This window comes from Hemiscyllium ocellatum, chromosome 4, assembly GCF_020745735.1.
Source record: "Hemiscyllium ocellatum isolate sHemOce1 chromosome 4, sHemOce1.pat.X.cur, whole genome shotgun sequence".
NCBI classification, from domain to species: Eukaryota; Metazoa; Chordata; class Chondrichthyes; order Orectolobiformes; family Hemiscylliidae; genus Hemiscyllium; species Hemiscyllium ocellatum.
This window is the reverse complement of record NC_083404.1, coordinates 87458524-87478854: the sequence shown is the minus strand read 5'-3', so window position 1 is coordinate 87478854 and position 20331 is coordinate 87458524. Positions and strand designations below refer to the sequence as shown.

Sequence of the window (20331 nt, the reverse complement as noted above, 5' to 3'; positions counted from 1 at the left end):
GGAAGAGGTACCTGAATGTTGTAAGCTTCAAATGAACTACAGCAAGCTTTTTATTAACTGGCTTGTGGAACAACAATGTGCCAGTTAATCAAATATTCCAGATAATTAAGTGGTTTGCATAACCACAGTAAACTCTGACCAAGCAAAGCTTCAAGACATCCACATCCCTCATAAAATCTATGTAAGAAACATCAACAAACCTTCTAAAACAGTAAGTGAAATATGTTACAGGGAGTACACATATCACTGTTATACTTTATTTACAGCATAAATATTCGGACATTGGAATATTTGAGGCATATAATCCTTGCTGGTTTATCAAGAGTGCCAGTTAAAACAAAGTTTGCTGTAAATCTAAACAACACTTAATATTTTCAAAGGTAGGAGAGATATTGAGGAAAGAAAAATTGAAGGAGAAAACTGTTGCTAGAGCATGTGAAATAATTTTAACCCAATATAGTTTACTAAATTGACAATTGTTTCCATATTTACAGATTGCTAAGATAAATTATGAGGGTGGAATATTCTGAATCCCTCAGTTAGGTTACTGCTTTACAGCTAATGGAAAGATATCCTGTACTTCCTAGTTAATGATACCAGAACTCAAATTGATTGCATAATAAAACATGCATTGATATTCTTACATTATAATTATTAGACAAGGGTTAACGTTTAGGACATGTTGCAAGCTCTGTTTAAAAATTCATATGAATGTTTTAAAAAATGTTTTACCTTGGAAATGATTCTCCAAGTGGATCTTTACCAGTTAAAATGACGATGCATGGGAGACCTTCCAAATCCTGATAGGTATGAGGGATCCATTCCTCCTGTTCACACCCTCTCCATACCTGCAAATGAAAGCAAAAGGGAAATTCAGAAGAAGCCTCTTAATTCAGAGAATGATCTGAAAGTGCAACTTGAGTCGGCTGAAACGAAAACATAAATGCAATCAAGGGGTAGTCGTAAATACATGAAAAAAAATGATATACGAAGATATGTTATGGGTTAGTTGAACAAGGGTGTGAGAAGGTTCATGTGAAACGTAAACCCAGCTAGCATCCTGACAGTCAAATGACTTGCTGTTGTGCTATAAATACTAAACATGCCAAGTTAAAAATCACACAACACCAGGTCATACACCAGACCGAGCAGAGGCTGTGGCAATGGATGAATGGACACTGCACAACAATCACCAACCAGGAGTGTTTCCTCCCAGTCAGGGAACACTTCAACAGTCCAGGACATTTGGCCTTGGACCTATGGGTGACCATTCTCCAAAGCGAACTTTGGAACAGGCAACAACGCAAAGTGGCTGAGCAGAGGCTGATAGCCAAGTTTGGTACCCATGGGGATGGCCTCAACCAGGACCCCAGGTTTGAGACACACACACACACACACACACACACACACAGTCTCTCATACCCTTACACGTACACTCACACCCTCTCACAGACTTATGCCCCGTTACACTCACATTTATGCACACAGTCTCTCACAGACACACACATGCACACACTCATTCAGTTTCCCCTGCACACAAACACAGGTTTGCGAGGTGCATTTGTACTTGCAGAATTACATTTTATTTTGTTGAAAATGGCACAAATCCATGTAAAATTCTGTAAATCCCACTTTACAAATAGAATCATTGGGACACAGGTAGACTTTAATTTCACACCTTCAATGCATTATCTGAGCTGAGATGGCACCTATTGTTAAAAGTTATCTTGAGAATGCAACTTTAATAAAGTTCTGGGGTTTACATAGGAAGGAACCGAAACCAACATGATCACTCTAAAAGTTAAAAGAGTCAAGCTAAATTTGTTTAATATTACATTCCAATGACACTGCAGTCCTGTTGCTACAAATTCAATGTCATATGATTCTGCTCCACAACCACCTGCTGAAGAAACAGCACTTCAAAAGCTAGAGCCTCCAAGTAAACCTGCTGGACTATAACGTGGTATTGTGTGATTTTCAACTTTGTCTAACCCAGTCCAACACCGACATCTCCAAATCCTAAATATGCAAGGTAGCTTCATAAGTAAAGACAAAAGTTTCTCATCTCTCCTGTTAGCTTCATGTCTGAAGCACTAAGTGGTGTAGCATGGAGTAATACTGACACTTCATATGAATAGTGCTTCCAATTTCCATCAAGGACTTTGGTCCAGAAATGAATGCAAGCTGATTAAGTGTGCAGAAAATACAAAACTAGGAAGGGCAGTTGATTCTGAGGAAGTAGTGGCTTATGCCCGAAACGTCGAATTTCCTATTCCTTGGATGCTGCCTAACCTGCTGTGCTTTAACCAGCAACACATTTTCAGCTGTGATCTCCAGCATCTGCAGACCTCATTTTTATACAAAATATATACATGAGCAGAATAATAACACTTCAATTTTCATATGGACAAGTACTAGATACATGTGAAATGCAAGAGTAACATTTATTCTTTAAATATCTAGTTAATCCATGTCTAACTAGCTGAAGATGTAGCTTAGCTGAAAATGCAGTTGAAATATACTGTGATTCCTGATGACAACAATATTAAACAAGTCTAACTACCATACACCAGAAGAAAGCTGAATGTGGAAATCTATTATAACATTACCCTGTCCTGGTGAACCTAAGTTGTGAGAATAGGATTGAGATTCAAATAAAAAACAAATACAAATTCAGAACTAATACCATGAGGCTCTTCTTCACAAATATAATTAACAGATAATGGAGATGCAAGCTTTGGAATAATAAATCATTGAATGTTGAATGCTCAATTCTTATAATGATAATAAACTTACCTTTTATCCTCTAACTTCTTACAGCAGATTTTGCATCTTGAGTTTGGATTCTGATAAAGCCTTGTGCTTCTTTTTGTGACAACAGTGTTGGTATCAATGGGAGAACTTTAGAAAATATTGCTGCTTTTGCAGAGTTTTAATATCAGGGACTTCTATGTCTTCAGAGAAATGCATGGAAGGTTAACTAAGATTTTTAAAAATGAAGAAATTCTGTAGGTTAATCTGAATCAGTTTTTTGAGGTGAATAGGAAAGGGAAAACTGGGGAAACAAAAACTCAACTAAGAGTTAGGATATATGGGGTATTTAGTCAGAGCAAGTACTTTCAGTCAAGTGCATCCTACTCAATGGATTGACTGCAATTACTGGTCCTCACCTACACTCAACTGTCCGAGCAACTACAAGCACCACTCAGCTGCTGGGTAAAACATAATGAAGGAAGTAACAATGAGCATGACACCAGTTGGGCAGATGCCTTCCTTGACAAAGATAGAAGCCAGAATGCAAGGATTCCAACCCAACAAAATGATTGACAAATTCAGGACCAAAGGTGTGTCATACCATTTTCCTTGGATTATGGTAATTGGTTTTCCATCTCGAGATTGAATACCAAAGGAATCAGGGCTCCTTCAAACCTTGGTTGGCAAACAACCCAGGAGAGGGAAAATTTGAATTCAAACCAAAACCTATTACTAACATAGTGTTAGATAAGGGGTAATATAGGGGTAGGGGTGGGTTGCGGGTCGGTGTGGACTTGTTGGGCCGAAGGGCCTGTTTCCACACTGTAAGTAATCTAATCTAATCATAATGTGAAAATGCTCTAGTTTGCTGGGCCTCACAACATTAGCTCCAATTTTAAAGGATAGCATTGGTCAGCACAAATTGTAAACCACTTTAAAACCCCTTTGTGCAGGCAAAACAATATAGACTACCTCAACTGCAACAGAAGCAAGTCTTGGAGTGATGGGAAAACTGTGGAAAAAGTAAGTGAGATGGCACTGGCAGCAGTAGTTCCAATCCTGCAGATAGCTCAGGGTATGGATCGGTTCAATGAGGATTTGGAGACAGCATCATCACCAAGTGGCACCCTGAGTGACCAAGCCACCTTTTATGGGACAACACTGCTTGCTCCTGAATTGGAGAGGGGCTCAACTAATGCTCAATTACCCACCACCCAATTTGCTTGCTATGGTCAACAAGGATCTCTTACTACTGCAGAGATTTTCAGCATCTGTAGCGTTTTGCTTTTGTTATCCGGATATCATTGTTGATTCCATTCCAGAAGGACTCTAAGAACATATCAAAGCCACAGGATGAGATGCTTCCAATGAGGTCACTGGATTCGGCAACAGGAAGTGTTTGATGAACATGCTAAGGAAATTCAAGAGTTGCAAACATTTAAAAAAAGTCAACTTGTCAGGTGCACCCAGCACAGCTGGTCAGCCAAGAGAAAAACACAGCTGACTGTCAAGCATACAATACTCTTCAACGAAAACTTAGAAACATCCACAATGATTAGTGGATTGCACTGTGGAAATAATACCATTGTGTAGTGAATTTAAGTGGCGGCATGAAAATCTCTCTTACGGATAGCATACCAAATCAAAAATTCCTGAAGGGCATTGACACCAAGGCATTATTCACTGTGTACTTCAACACAGAATCATGCAGCACAGAAACAGACCCTTTGGACCAACCAGTCCATGCTGAACATAATCCCAAACTAAACTAACCCCACTTGCCTGCCCCCAGTCCATATCTCTCCAAGCCTTTTTTATTCATGTATTTATCGAAATGTCTATTAATTGTGTAACTGTGTCAGCATTCACCACATCCTTAGGGAGTTCATTCCACATGTGAACTACCTTCGGTGTACAAAATTTGACCCTTCTGTCTTTTTTAAATCTCTTTCCTCTCCCCCCATAAAAAATATGTTCCATAGTCTTGAAATTCCCCGCCTAGTGAAAAGAACCTACCATTAGCCTTATCTATACTTCTCATTATTTTATAAACCTCTGTAAAGTCACCTCTTATGCTCCAGTGAAAAAACTCCCAGCCCATCCAAGCTGTCTTGACAACTCAATGCTTCCACAGCTGGCAACATCCTGGTAAATCTCTTCTGAACTCTCTCAGGCTTAATAATATCCTTCCTATAACAGAGACACCAGAACTGGATACACTGCTCCAGAAAAGGACTCACCAATGTCCTGTACAACCTCAGCATGACTTCTTAGCTCTTATACTCAAAGAGGCGATGGAAGACCTTAAGGAAGATGTTTACATAACCTCTGGACTAATGGAAGGCTTTTTCAGCCTCAGGTACCTTTAGGTTCACACAGAAATAGACAAAAAAGTCTCCCATGAACTCCTGCCAGACCTGTAAAAAGAACCAATACATTTCCCTGCAGCACTATAACTCTTAGACTAAAAATCAGTTTAAAGAAAATTGAAGTCCTACATCAGCCTGCCTTCCAAGAAAAATACTGACCACCAAGAATTATCAGTGCTGCCTCTGTACAATCCACTGGCAAGACAGCACTGCAAATATTAATGACTTGGAAGCAGCCAATATCACCAGTGTTGAAGTCTACTCTCCTGGACTGGTGAATAACTTGGATGGCAACAACTGTCTATCAATGGTCATGTTATATCGAGATGATGACTGGTAAAAGGAAGAGGTGTCTCATACAAATGTTCTAAGGGCTCCCTGAAGAAGTCCTTCACTGTGCATTGCAACAAACACTGCCAGTGGGAAGCAGAGGCCATGCCTGGAGATGCTATATGGAAGTGCTACAAATACTTTGAGACTGAGTAAAGAACCAGCTTGAAAGATAAAATGAAAAAGATACATCCAATTATCACCAGCAGCAACTACAAATTCACTTGCATTCACTGTGGAAGAATCTGCTGGTCATGGATATGTCTGTCTAGCAGGCCTACAACTGATGCATATAACCTTCCTAAAATCTTTATCTGCAAAAAATTGTCATGAGAAGAGAGAACAATAAGTTAGGTTATGTGTTAAGAAATATTTCTTATGATAGAGAACGATTGCACTTTCAAACAGACTATAGAAATGTAATTTGGCTTGCTTGCAGATTTTCAAATGGGAACTAGTCAATTACCTGAGCCAAGAGGCGATTGCAGTTTACAGAAGGTAAGATACGGTGTAGTGAGGATAGAGGTCGTGAGATACTTACTTGAGTACCACAGGGGATTAGAGATGAAGTGATGATACAAGGCCCTACTTGTGTGTGTGCTTACCTCATTGCACAGATGAGATGGATTAATCTGCAACTGCACAATTCATACAAAGTTTTCAGAAGGAAGTTGCAGCCACATATGATGCTTAATATTTATACAGTACTAGAAAGTTTGTTTTCTTTCTAACTTCAGAATTTCTTTAAAAAATTCCCACCTTCATTCGTGTAACAAAGTGCTTGGCGACACTGAGTTCTGAGGCAGGGTTGCCCAGAAGTACTTCAAATCGATACTGCAGACCAAGTTTATCACGAACATCTTGGAGTCGTTCTTTGGCAAGCATTGCTAGTTGCATGGACGGTACTCGTATCAACAGCATATGTCCACGTCCAATCTTGTCTTTCCCAGGACAGCTGATCAAATCATCCATAATACTCAGAGTCTCAGGAGTAGTGTGTTCTCTCAGTAAATTCATCGATGTTACAGCCATCATTGCTTCAGCATACTGCTGAATAAGCAAGTAGCATCGGATCACCATGCTATGCAATCTGGGATACCTGAAAGAGAGAAATATCATCAGAATTCCCAGAATTACTGTAATTAAAACACTTAAGATGAATCTAATGTAAACCCAAGCTGGGGTTCAATTTAATAAGGATTAACAAGGTAAATCCATAATGAACTAAAACAAATTTTTAAACCCTTTTTTGAACATTGCATTAGTTATTTTGTTTGGCTTCCTTGAAAATGTAAAATATATAGTGAAGGAATTCCAGTGTGCATACTCGATACTTTGGTCTGCAACATAAAGTACATTATTGTGGTTTGGAGGTGCTGGTGTTGGACTGGGGTGTACAAAGTTAAAAATCACACAATACCAGGTTATAGTCCAACAGGTTTAATTGGAAACACACTAGCTTTCGGAGCACCGCTCCTTCATCAGGTGGTTGTGCCACAACCACCTGATGAAGGAGCGGCGCTCCGAAAGCTAATGCTTCCAATTAAACCTATTGGACTATAACCTGGTATTGTGTGATTTTTAACTTTGTCAATTTGTTTTTAATGTACTAAGATTTGAGCATTTTAGGATGGCTGCAAAACTGCTTGAATTTTGCCCTGATGAACCTACAATTTGAAGCTGGGAAAACAAATGTATCCACTTCAGGAGAAAGGAAAAACCTAAATCTTAGATATTACCCAGTGTGTACTGATAGCAAGCCAATTAGGAACAAGTTCAGGAAGGGAAGAACTGACAACAGTCTGGGATGATGCTGTGCATCCACTTTTGTATGAACATAGATTTCAAGAATATGTAGACCTGAGGATGAAGAATAATTTATAATGAATTAAGATAACTTTTTATTAACAAACTATTTACCTTTCCATTAAAGTATTCACCATTCTTTCAAATGCCTCATCACATCTTAGGATAGGGCTCGTGATTCCCCATCGTAAGGATTTACTGTAATCAGACAAACCAAAATACACCATTTCCTCATTGTTGATTTCCTCCTGAGCAAAAATTGAGGGAAAAATACAACAGAATTAGACAGAGGATGTAGCTTGGAAAGTGGGTCTGCCAGATCTTCCAAAGGTTTGTTATGAGCTGTACAATCCAAATCAGTTTTTACCACTGGAAAACTAAGAACTTAACCCTCATCCTTCAGAGTATAAAATTTCAATACATTAATTGAAAATACTGAAACATGTGTCTGGAAATTCTCTGTGGCTCACAAATATAAGTAATGGCTGAAATGGTTTTGATATTCAAAACAAAACTTATCAATTGTAATTAATTAAACAGACTTGCAAATACTAGACATTTGGATTTCAATCTTTTGAGCTGAAAGTAATCTGAAGAGAACATTAGATCTGTGATCTTATTGGAATTCTTGGTATCAGAAACTTGGCAAGAATTCTGGTATACAAAAAAGACAAAGAACAGCAAAATGTTTTGATTTAAAAAGCTGTTGCATTCTGTTGGTCAAATACAGATTTGCCCATTGGTCTGTTGGATTTGGAAGCAAACATTAAAGCATGCATGGTTAACATTACAAAACGTTTTAAAATGATTTAGAATTCAAATTAAGAAATCATATGATTAGTTACCATAAGACACAAGTGCAGAAATAGGCCTTTTGGCCATCTGATCTGCTTGGACATTCAATGGGATCATAGTTTATCTGATAATCCTCAACTCCACTTCCCTGCTTTTTTCTTATAACCCTTGATTCCCTTAATGATTAAAAATTGGATGATTAAAAGTCTCAGCCTCGAATATACTTAAACATAGCCTACAAGCCTTCTGTAGTAAAAGAATTCCACAGATTAACTACCGCCAGGGAAGAAATTCCTCATCTCTATCTTAAGTGTGCAACTCCTTACTCTGAGATTATGCCTTCTGGTCCTAAATTCTCCTGCAGGTGGAAATAATCTTTCCACAAATGTCCTGTCAAGCCCCTAAGAGTTTTACATGTTTCACTAAGATCTCTCATTCATTTAAACTCCAATGAGTACAGGCCCAACCTACTCAAACACTCCTCATAAGAAAATTCCTCCATAATCAGAATTAACCTAGTGAACATCTCTGCATTGCCTCCAGTGTCAGTATATCTTTGTAAAAATAAGGGGATCAAAACAGTTCACAGTATTCCAGCTCTGGTCTGACTGGTGCATTGTAATTTTAGCAGGAGCCTCCCCACCCCACCACCACCACCGTTTCATTGTTTTATTCAATTCCCGCTAAGTTAAAGGCCAATGTTCCATTTGTCTCCCCTATTATCCAATAAACCTGGATGCTAGCCTTTTCTGGTTCATGCACTCTGACTCCCCAAATCTCTGAGTTACCGCTTTCCGCAGTCTTTCACCAATTAAATGATATTCAGCTCTTCTTCCTGCTAAAGAACATATTTTCCCCATATTTTATTCCATCTGCCAAGTTTTTGATGTTATAAATAGTGTGACCATCTAGTCACTTTTTACCTAGTTCAAAACTGAAGCACTTTTTAAAAAAATGCATAAATTGAAACACCTTAATCTACAAATGCTCACTTATATACAAGTGTAAAACTGTTCAGTAACCGCATATGTTATGCTTTTTGAATTTTAAAGCAATGATGGAGGTGAATATCTCAAAAAATTCTTTCAGTCTATTGGTATTGATCAAACAACAAAGGTACCAGGGTTCAACTCACAGCCTCTAGTGAAGGTTAAAATTTGACCCCAATTCAATCCCTGGTCATTATCCAGTGACCCATGCTGTCATTAAGTGTACCTAGATGGTTCAAGAATCAAAATTAGGATGAACCATACTGTCCTCTGTAGTCAAATAGCTTGTAGCATTCGCTATCTAAGATACTTGATGAAAAATGGGTACACGAGGCAGCATATCTCAACCTGAGTTTATGCTTGACTCTGTAACAGCACCAACAAACTTCAAAAGTAATTATAATTAGTACACCATTGGCGAATATTTCTTTAGTTACTTAGCACCCAATCTCTGGAATCTGCTCCCTATACCTCTCTGCCTTTTTAATCTCACTTTCTTCTTTTAGGATACTCCTTAAAATTTACCTCATTGACCAATCCTTTAGTTATATGACTTAATATCTCTAAATCAGAAACAAAAACAAAGACCTCTGTGTCACTCCACCCGAAACATTTGATTTTTCTCTACAGATGCTGCCAGACCTCCTGAACTTTTCTAGCACTTCCTGATTTTGTTTCTGATTTATAGCATCCACAGTTGTTTTGGTTTTTATTTGACCTAATATCTCATTGTCTTAAGATATGCCTGTAGAATGCCTTAGAATGTTTCATTATGATAAAGGAAGGAAAAAGAATCAAATGTTGTTTAGATCCCTTACAGTGTGGAAACAGGACATTCGGCCCAACCAGTCCACACCGACCCTCTGATGAGTAACCCACCCAGACCCATTTCCCTCTGACTAATGCACCTAACACTATGGGCAATTTAGCATGCACATCTTTGGACTGTGGGAGGAAACCAGAGCACTTGGAGGAAACCCATGCAGACACGGGGAGAATGTGCAAACTCCACACAGACAGTCACCCAAGCTGGAATGGAACCTGTGACCCTGGTGCTGTGAGGCAGCAGTGTTAACCACTGAGGCACCGTGCTACCCCAAACAAACACAGCGCAAATCCACTGACTCCATCCATCCTTCCAAAACTGACTTCATATGCAAAATTTGCAATTGTTTGTACAAATCAAGATTTGGTCTGATGTCAGACATGAGACATGATCAATATAGACTATAAACTGTTTTGAATTTCCCTTGCTGAGTACTCATCCATCAAGTTATTCTTGGTAGCGTGGATGTGCAGAGGGATCTTGAAGTTCATGTGCACAGATCCCTAAAAGTTGCCACTCAGGTGGATAGTGCTGTTAAGAAGGTATACGGTGTGTTAGGTTTCATTCATAGAGGGACTGAGTTCCAGAGCTGCAATATCATGCTGCAACTATACAAAAAGCTGGTGCGGCCACACTTGGAATATTGTGTACAGTTCTGGTCCCCATATTTCGGGAAGGATGTGGAAGTATTGGAAAAGGTGCAGAGGAGATTTACCAAGATGTTGCCTGGTCTGGAGGGAAGGTCTTATGGGAAAGGCTGAGAGACTTGAACCTGTTCTCATTGGCAAGAAGAAGGCTAAGAGGGGTTTGATAGAGACATACAAGATGATCAGAGGATTAGATAGGGTAGACAGTGAAAGTCTTTTTCCTTGGATGATTACGTCAGTGTGTACGAAGGGGCATAACTACAAATTGAGGGGTGATAGATTTAAGACAGATATCAGAGGCAGGTTCTTTACGCAGAGAGTGGTAAGGGCATGGAATGCACTACCTGCTAATGTCGTCAACTCAGCCACATTAGGGAGGTTTAAACAATCCTTAGATAAGCACATGGATGATTTTGGGATAGTGTAGGGGGACGAGCTGAGAATAGTTCAAATGTCGGCGCAACATTGAGGGCCGAAAGGCCTGTTCTGCGCTGTATTGTTCTATGTTCTAAAGAGGGAGAATCCATTATAATAATCCTCAATTCAATTTAAGAGCCCAATCTCTAAATGCAGAGAATATGTTCATTATCTCACTAAGACAGCCTCTTAGTGCAAGCTGTAAAAAAAATCTGATAAAAATTGAAAATATGACAGGTGGTTAGCAGGTTCATGACGAGCGGAAAGAATAATAATAAATTAACTTTTTAGGTTGTGACCCTTAATGTCATTTTTTAGGAATGTTAGGTCATTCTTTCAGATGACCATGCATTTTTCTCTGCATGACATATTTGGGTACCTAAAGATTTCACCAAGCGATGAAAACACAGTGTTACGCCAAGTTTTGCCTTCTCATTATAAAGAAATAGTAAGAGATCATGTTTGGCTCAAGAATTCAGATATTAAAGGAATTCCTTCATGTATTGAGAAGTACTGTTGAAGGTTTGATTTGCACAGGATCATGAGCAAAGTAGCTTTAATGTTTACCAATGTTTATGCCAGGCTTCTCTGGTTATAATAGAAGCCAAGAAAATTGTACTACAGCTTTTCTAAGAAGCCAAAATTAATATATGCATTACTGGAAATAATACTTCACATATTTTTATCCATGAAAATCTCTTGAAAATATATCAAGGATTGGAATCATATACTTTGTATAATATTAACGTGATCAAATAACTAATTAACAAAGTACCAGTTTTCTATCACTTGCTAGACGAAAGGTAGTCAGTAGCATATCACTTTGATAACTATTTGCAAATATTTTTCCATACATACAGCAACTATGACCAAATTCTCTAAACATTTAGCTTTGTTATAATTGTTTGTTGCCGCACCATGTAACAGTTTGCATTACTGACGTTAATTATCCAAACCAGTTGAAGCTACAATAAATTTCAGGAAAATTGTCCTTGACAGATGACGAATGTTAACATTTTTATCCCACAGAAACAAAATAAGTTAATTAGATTAAATTGTCAAATAACCTACTTCAAACACACCGCTGCAACTCTAGTATCAAAGATATCTGCTTATATGAGTTAGTACTTATGCAGTAATTCTGAGTTGTTGTGTTGTGGCATACATAGTTTTGCATGCATTCTGTGGTCTGGAACTGTACATAATGACTGTAGAGACTACAACATTCTTTTCAGTATATGGTTGACCAGAAATTTCTTCTTTTATCAGCTTCTGTTAGAATGATGTTGGAATGGTTGGGACTCATTATATTTAGCTGCATTACAACTATACTTTTCTTGGTCTCCAAGTTGTGGCACAGCCTAAAACCTAGAACTTCTGGCTCAGACATTACATACTGCACCACAAAACCTCCATTCATAGACTGAGAATGGATTCTTTACCATTTTCCTCTGTTGAAGCCAACAATAATGGTAAAATTCATATATATATATATATATATATATATGAATCTATATGATAAATCTATTATTAAGTAATGTTCTGCATGATTTTGGCATAGATTATTTAAAGATTATTAAGTTGATATAAAGGCACAAAATTTCTGACGCAGTTCTCCTGAATTTTCGTTGTAACCTCAGAAGAAATGGCACAAATGGCTGTTTTATGCCCATATTCTAAGTTTTATTATAAACTAAGTTTTATTATAAACTATCTCCAAATATACAGCTAGAGACTGGGTCAGAAATTGGAGAATTTCATATGAAAATGGCTTACTTTGGTAAAATGATACTATTGATTGTCATTTGTTAGCAGTGAAAAACACTCTTTGTAGTTCAAAAGTGAGACTTTCTTCGATGTATATCACTCTTTAAAGTTAACACCATCCAATATCTTTACATGGATTGGGAATCCAAATCCCCCATGCTGATAGTTGATTTCACTCTGAGCATTTCCTCAATGTTATGACCTCCAAATTAGGATAGCCCAAGCATGTTTATACAACAAACTTTCACTTCCTTACAAATGGCAAATGCATATCTTTATCAACAAAAAATAAAGAATTACTTAATGTGAACTTACAGGACTGCTGGGCAGTATCCAGTGCACTTCATTTTGAAAGCTGACACGGGATTGTTGTGTCTGTAAAGTGAAGGGAAAGGAGCTGACCTGCAATATAAGTAAATTGCAGGCCTCAAGTGCCTCATGTGAGTTAATAAACTTATCCGACAGAACCTGGCTGGATTCCCCATGTGTTGCAGAACCTGAAAAACTAAAGGAACACAAGATTCAAATGAAACTGCATGAAAGGATTTCACTTATGGTTGTACAGGAAGAAGAAAATAATTGCATTTATATAGCATATTTCACAACTGCAGGACATCCAAAAGTGTTTCATAACCAATGGAATACTTCTGAAGTGTTTTATTGTAGACAAACATGACAGCCAATTAAATTCAGCAAGATCTCACAACTAGCAATTAAATAAATGGCCAAATAATCTATCTTAACTGGTTAAGGGATAAATGTAGACCATTTTCCAAAGATGTTACAATGACTTTGTTGAAAGTTTGAAACATAATTAGCAGATTCCTTGTATAAAGACTTGTAGGAGTGTGGCTTTTACTGGGACTGGCAACCAGGCAGGATACCATGCAAGAAAGTTGCCTGTATAGTCAGGTAGACACCAGTTGAGGTTGGGGCACTCATGAGGGCAGGATGACTGTAGTAGGGTCACTTCTAGATGAGAAGTGGACCCTCAGTCCACTGGGTAAAATGCTAACAACAGAGAGGAGAGACCTGCATTGGCCACATCTTCTACCAACAGTGTTTCATTTAAAATAATTTGATAGTTATTTGTTAAAGTTGATGAACTATGATCTGGGAGGCCCTTGGTGTGCAGTGATAGTGTTCCTACCCTGAGCCAGGTCACCTGGGTTCAAGTCACACCTGCTCCAGAAGTATGTAATATTCCTGAACAGGTTGATGAGAAAATATCGAACTATTATCTGACCACTATTAATAGTAAAAATCAACGTGGAACCTAGAGTTTGTTTGTACACATGACCCTCTCACACCCTGATGGACCTGTAACTCTGCTACAGACTGACCTACACAACGTAAACAAAAAAAAAATTGTGCTGTCAATGTTAAATGAAAAGCCAGCAAGTCTTTCACAGTCAAATATTAAGGATTCAAGTTAACACCAAAAATGTAGTGGCTTATGCTTTTGTTCTAAAATCTTAAATCCGATACAAATGCTCCTCCTTCAGCCTGTTGTTGGACTTAATGGACACAGAACAAAAATGGCCAGCCAACCGAGGGGCAGGCTTGCAACCTCAAGACATTGAAGAGGCTACAGGCTTCTGGTTATTTCACAGGTTAAACTTGTAGCTTTCTAAGGCCTTTAGAAACTTGGCAGCTGAAGAAGGGAAGGAAAGCTCTGGGCAGAAGGTAAGCACCTTTGCAGCACTGCTTGTGGATCAAGAGGTGGAATGCTTTCCCCACACCTAGCACCCCCAAAACTCTCGCACTCTCATAAAAACTCTGATCAAGGAATTGAATTCTATTCAGGGTCTACAATCAGATTCCCGCCCACTGTATTCTTGGTTCAATTGATCCCACGTGTTCCTACGACTTACTCTCGAGTCCTCTCTATCCAACCCAAAGCTAAGGCTGACAATCTTCTCGGTAGGGAACCAGTCAGGAAGGAAACCCACAAAAACTTGATTGGTTCATGTCCAAGGCTTCACAGCTCTGCCTGCATAACCTGCCCTTGTTAATATTTGGCCAAGTCTTTTAGGTGTAGCCATAACATTCTATAAACTTTTGAAAAAGATCGAAATGCTTTACTCATTTGATGGAAATGCATTACATGGTCGTAAAGCAGATAACCAAGCATAAAGTCTTAAATTGAATATTTTGTCACTAATGTCTCTATATAATATGAAAAGATTTTCAAAAATTCAAAACATTAGATATGATATTTTACCAGTGGAAAAATAATATACATCTTACAATGTGCACCATCAAGTGACATGCATATATTAGGCAAAAGAAGACAGTTATAGAAGAGTTTTAACTTTTACAACCAATTTAAAGAGCATTAATATTTAACAACTTTATCAGAAATATCATTTAGTAGGTACTTAACAAAATTTTCTGGAAATTTACAGTTATTTCCCATTTCTCACGTGGAGAAATTCTAATTGATAGCAGGTATGGTAGAGATTCACATAGTCACCCGAGCGAAGAAATTGTTAAAAACAGGACAAACAATATGTGATTTAACAGATCAAAAGGCCACTCTCGGGTGACTGTCTATGTAAAGTTTGCACATACTCCCTGTGTCTGCATCAGTGCTAGATGCTAAACTGACCATAATGTCCACAGGTGTGTAGTTTCGGTGGATTAGCCATGGAAAATTCAGTGTTACAGGAATAGAGTAGGGAGGTGGGTCTGGGTGGCATGTTCTTCGGAGGGATGGTGTGGACCCGGTGGGCCGATTGGCCTGCTTCCACACTGTAGAAATTCTATGCTTTGATTCTAAGAGAACAAGGTTCAAACTGTTCACTAACATGCTTCATCAAGATGCTCATTTATCGAACTCTGGTTGTTAGCCTGGGATGGTGGAAGAGCACATCATCATGGAAAAGGTCAGCTGAGAAATGATAATATGCAAAATCAAACAGCAGGCTTTAAACTTCATCACAGCCAAGCATTAGCCTCAGGGTGTGATTAATGGACACTATAAAAATACCTAATTGACCTGCAACATTCTGAGAACTGTGAAGAAAGAGAAATGAAAATAAAATTGCAGTAAACTTACCTAGTGAAATCAATATGAGAGTTGTCATGAATAAGAACAAAGAGTGTGTATGGATTCTGCTTGACCTTTTTCATGAAAGCTTCAAACTTATTCTGAATGTCATGGTCTAATCGGATAATATATTTCTCAGCCCTTTGATAGGCTACAGTGTCCTCCTCTAGACCTAAGTCCACAAGTACTCCTGTGTAAAAATAAAAGACATATTATGTATTAAATGATAAATATGGACTTTTCACTGAATCTGTATTTGTTAGGTATCAAAACTAAATTTATTGGGGTGACTCTTTCTATTGCAGAATATAAATGCAAAGGGAAGCTGTCCATATCCAGAAATTGATCACTTCTGCAGTCTGTGATCTTATGGAAGGTAGCTAACTGAGATGCTGCCTCTAGGTTCACCATCCATTTAAGGATGATGGATGGAAGTGGAATGAGAGACTCAACTGATTGCTTGCAATTCTCCAGAATAGGCAGGAGCATGAATGTGACGGCAGTTCAAAATGGAGGCATTTGTAGATGATCGAGATTTCAAAGATAAAGAAATCCCACTGCTGTTATGAATATTTGAAATGGAGAGGGTGTCCTTACAGAAGTCTGATAACAGCCATGACTGTTACTTTGACATCTTTGCAGCTCCTTCACAGGAGCATTGAAAGAAGGATCCATTGATGAAGTCTTGAGTGTAATAGAGAGATGGGCCTGTATGAGGCACAATCCTCAGGAACCTTCCCCTTCTTAAAAATTAAGGAAATATTAGCTTCTCTCAAAGATAGTGGTAGGCGTTCATGCGTATAGGAGTGATTGTACATCTCCAACATCAGCCCTGACAGAATCTCTATAAACTCCTTATAAAACTCACCCGGAAGACCATCACGGCCAGGCGCTTTCCCACTCTGAAGTTGCCTAGCTGCCTCCTTTATTTCCTGAACTGTCAAGGGGGCATTAAGGAGAGAGGCCTGCTCCAAGGTTACCCCTGGGAGGTCCAGGTTCTTAAAAAAGGTGTCCATTTTAGCACTCCTGTCTTCGAAACCTTCAGACCGACACAATTCAGAGTAAAAGCTCCAAAAGGCCTCATTAATCTTCTTAGTATCGTACGTAAGGACCCAGGTGCTGTTTCTGATTGCAGTAATGGATTGGGGAGCACGTTTTTTCCTAGTCAGGTATACTAAATACCTGACCTATTCCCATATTCGAACAGCCTCTGCCTAGCAAAAGCAAGTTCTTTCTTTGCGTTTTGTGTCAGTATTGAATTCAAGGCAGCCTGAAGGACTGTGATCTGCTGTAGCTTAGTCACCGAAGGCCATGCAAAATGAGCTGCCTCCACGGCCTTCAACTGCGTCTCAAGTCGACATTGCTGTTCCTCTTTCTGTCGTTTCCAGCTAGCTGGATAGGAAATAGCTAATCCCCTAGCAAAGGCCTTAGCAGTCTCCCATAGCATGGATGGACTACTAGCCGTGCCTGAGTTGATAGTCAAGAATTCCTGAAACTCCTTCAAAAGGTATTCCACAAATTTGGAATCCGTAAGGAGAAAGGGGTCCAAACGCCAGTGCTGCAAACCTAGCCCTTCACTCTTGGCCTTAACCTCCAAAAATACTGCCGCATGATCAGAGATAGCTCTATTCCCAATTTTGCAACCCATAATTGAATCCAGAAGGGCCGAGGGAGCCAGAAAGAGATCAATCCTCGTGTGACATTTATATGGGTTTGAAAAAAAAAGGTGAAGTCCCTGCCGGTAGGGTGAAGACATCTCCAAATATCCACCAGCCCCAATTCCTCGCATAAGTCAATCACCCGCTTGGCCTGCGAAGAAATAGTTGAGGGCCTACAAGGCATCCTGTCCATTGTGAGATCCAAAAGACAATTAAAACTCCCCCATTCCAAAACGATTCAACTTACAGAAAGCACTAATCAAAAATTTGAGGGGATGTGCCAGAGGACAGTAGATGTTTAAAATGCCATTTTTCTCCCCATGTATCAGGGCTTTAAGTATCACAAACCGTCTCTGCTCATCTTTCACCTGCTCTAATAATGTGAATGGAAGATTTTTCTGGATAAGTATCGCCATTCCCCTACTTTTAGTAGTAAAGAATGAAAAGAATATCCGGTCAAAACCCCCCTGTTGTAATTTCAGGTGTTCCCCATCATCAAGATGAGTTTCCTGCAACAAAGTGATATCAACCCTTTCCCTCTTAAGGCTAGAAAGCATTTTTCTCCTTTTAATAGGCGAATGTCCCTTAATGTTCCAGGTGCACCATTTAATAAGACACTTAGCCATATCCTCTTTCAGACACCCTTGAAACCCTCGGAGGGAGAACCCTGCTTACAAAGCGCCGAGCATAAGTAAATAAAGACTCATAGAATCGAAAAACTATATATACAAAAACTACTCTATCATAACTATAAACAATTATTACTGCCAAAAAACTACAAAGAAAAACAACTATAGAACCTTGAATGGAAGACTCTTGCCCCTGCCCATAGGGCGTTCACCCTACCCATCCCCTCCTTCACAGCTCCTTCAAGCCTGGACTGTGCCCCAGCCTTAAGCCAGAAAAAAAACAAGGAGATGATCCTAAAATCAAAAGACAAAGTCAGGATGAGCACTCCACCCATCCCTGGCTTCATGACACCCCTACTTGTGACTAAACGAGAAGCAGAACAAACAAAAAAAAAGGGAGAGAGGGAGACAACAAAGAACATCCACAAAATTTATCATGGGAAAATTCAGTTATTAAAAAAAGGAACAACTTATTTCAAAGTCTTTCCCCCCCTTTCCAAAAAGGAAATTATTAGGGAGAAAGAAAGGAATTTAAAAAAAGGAAGGGAAAGCATGGATAAAAATAGAAAAGAGAACAAACATTAACCATATTCTTCAGGCCAATCCATCTATTTTAAAGTGTCCACAAAGTTTTTAGCCTTTTCCGCCGAGTCAAATGTATAAACTGAGTCCTCATGGCTGAAACGAAGTACTGCAGGGTATCTCATGGATTACTGGATGCCCAGGTTCCTCAGCCCCTTTTTAACTTCATTGAAGGACTTCCTCTTTCGGATTACAGCTGCTGAAAAATCCTGGAAAAACACGATTTTTGACCCCTTGTACAGCGATCTTTTCCTAGCGATCTGGAAGCTTTTTGCTTGTCCTTATGTGAGTGGAAGTGCACTGGAAGGCTATGAGGAGCTCGCCTGATAAAGGACTGCAGCCTGGGTCTCATGAACTCATTGAATAGGAATCAACATTGAGGGGATGAATAACATATCCCTGCTCCTGGTTTGTGGAGTCCTTCAGAGAGGTAGGGTAGGTGCTCTTTTGAAGAGGTAAGATACTGCTTTAGATATGGTCTTGAAACACCATTGAGACAGGCAAGATGCTTTTCAGAATTGTTAAAAGTAGATATGAAATTGAGCAAAAAGCATATGAATTCATTAACTGTAAGCACATTAAAACTGTTAACACAGCTGTCAAAAGAAACTATCAAACTGTCAAAAGCAAATGTTAAAAGCATCAAAAGGAACTGTTGAAAGAAACCAGTGAGTGTCATAAGATAACTATCAAAAATGACTGTCAGCTGTCAAAACCCCTGCCCTTTAAATATGGGGAAGTGGGGGGGTGGTGCAGAATGGCCATCTGGACATTCATCAAAATATTACTTGCTATTTCACTGTCTGCTAATGCAACAGTGAAGATTACCATTATTGGATTAGTAATGTATGAATGATTTTACATCCTTTCATTATCATAATGGACTATCTGCTAATTCATAGTTTAATTAGCAACTCTGCCTCACTTTACAATCTGAAGTACAACAAATAAAAATCAAATGATTGTTTTTAAAAGCGATTAGAGAATTAAGGAGTAAATTAAGCCTTTTTGTAAGGGTTCATGCGCTTCTACGGAATTTTTAAAAAATCACACTGGAGTCCTGTGACGTAAGGATCGGTGTTGGGTCCACTACTTTTCGTCATTTATATAAATGATTTGGATGTGAACATAGGAAATATAGTTAGTCAGTTTGTAGATGACATCAAAATTGAAGGTGCAGTGGACAGCGAAGGTTACCCCAGATTACAATGGCATCTTGGTCCGATGGACCAAGGGGCTGAGGAGTGGCAGATGGAGTTTAATTTAGATAAATGCAAGGTGCTGCAATTCAGGAAAGCAAATCTTAGTAGAACTTATACACTTTAAGGTCCTGGTGAGTGTTGCTAAACGAAGAGACCTTGGAGAGCAGGTTCATAGCTCCTTGAAAGTAGAGTTGCAGGTAGATAGGATCGTGAAGAAGGTGTTCGGTATGCTTTCCTTTTTTCGTCAGACCACTGAGTATAGGAGTTGGGCGGTCATGTTGCAGAAGTACAGGATATTGGTTAGGCCACTTTTAGAATATTGTGTGCAATTCTGGTCTCCCTCCCATAGGAAGGACTTTGTGAAACATGAAAGGGGTTCAAAAAGGTTTTATGAGGATGTTGCCAGGGTTGGAGGGTTTGAGCTATAGGGAGAAGCTGAATAGTCTGGGACTTTTTTCCCTCCAGCATCGGAGACTGAGGGGTGACCTTATAAAGGTTTGTAAAATCA

The 20331-nt window shown here is 38.9% G+C and overlaps 1 protein-coding gene across 1 annotated transcript in view; it reads right to left on the bottom strand.

The window, feature by feature from the left end:
• The window catches only part of greb1l (GREB1 like retinoic acid receptor coactivator), a 135827-nt gene that overhangs the window by 44089 nt on the left and 71407 nt on the right, over positions 1–20331 (bottom strand). The window contains exons 15-19 of the mRNA XM_060824035.1: positions 15762–15942; positions 13016–13205; positions 7374–7507; positions 6213–6552; positions 733–848 (exon numbers count right to left, since the gene is read on the bottom strand). Coding sequence (XP_060680018.1) covers positions 733–848; positions 6213–6552; positions 7374–7507; positions 13016–13205; positions 15762–15942 — 961 coding nt within the window. The remainder of the gene's footprint in view (positions 1–732; positions 849–6212; positions 6553–7373; positions 7508–13015; positions 13206–15761; positions 15943–20331) is intronic.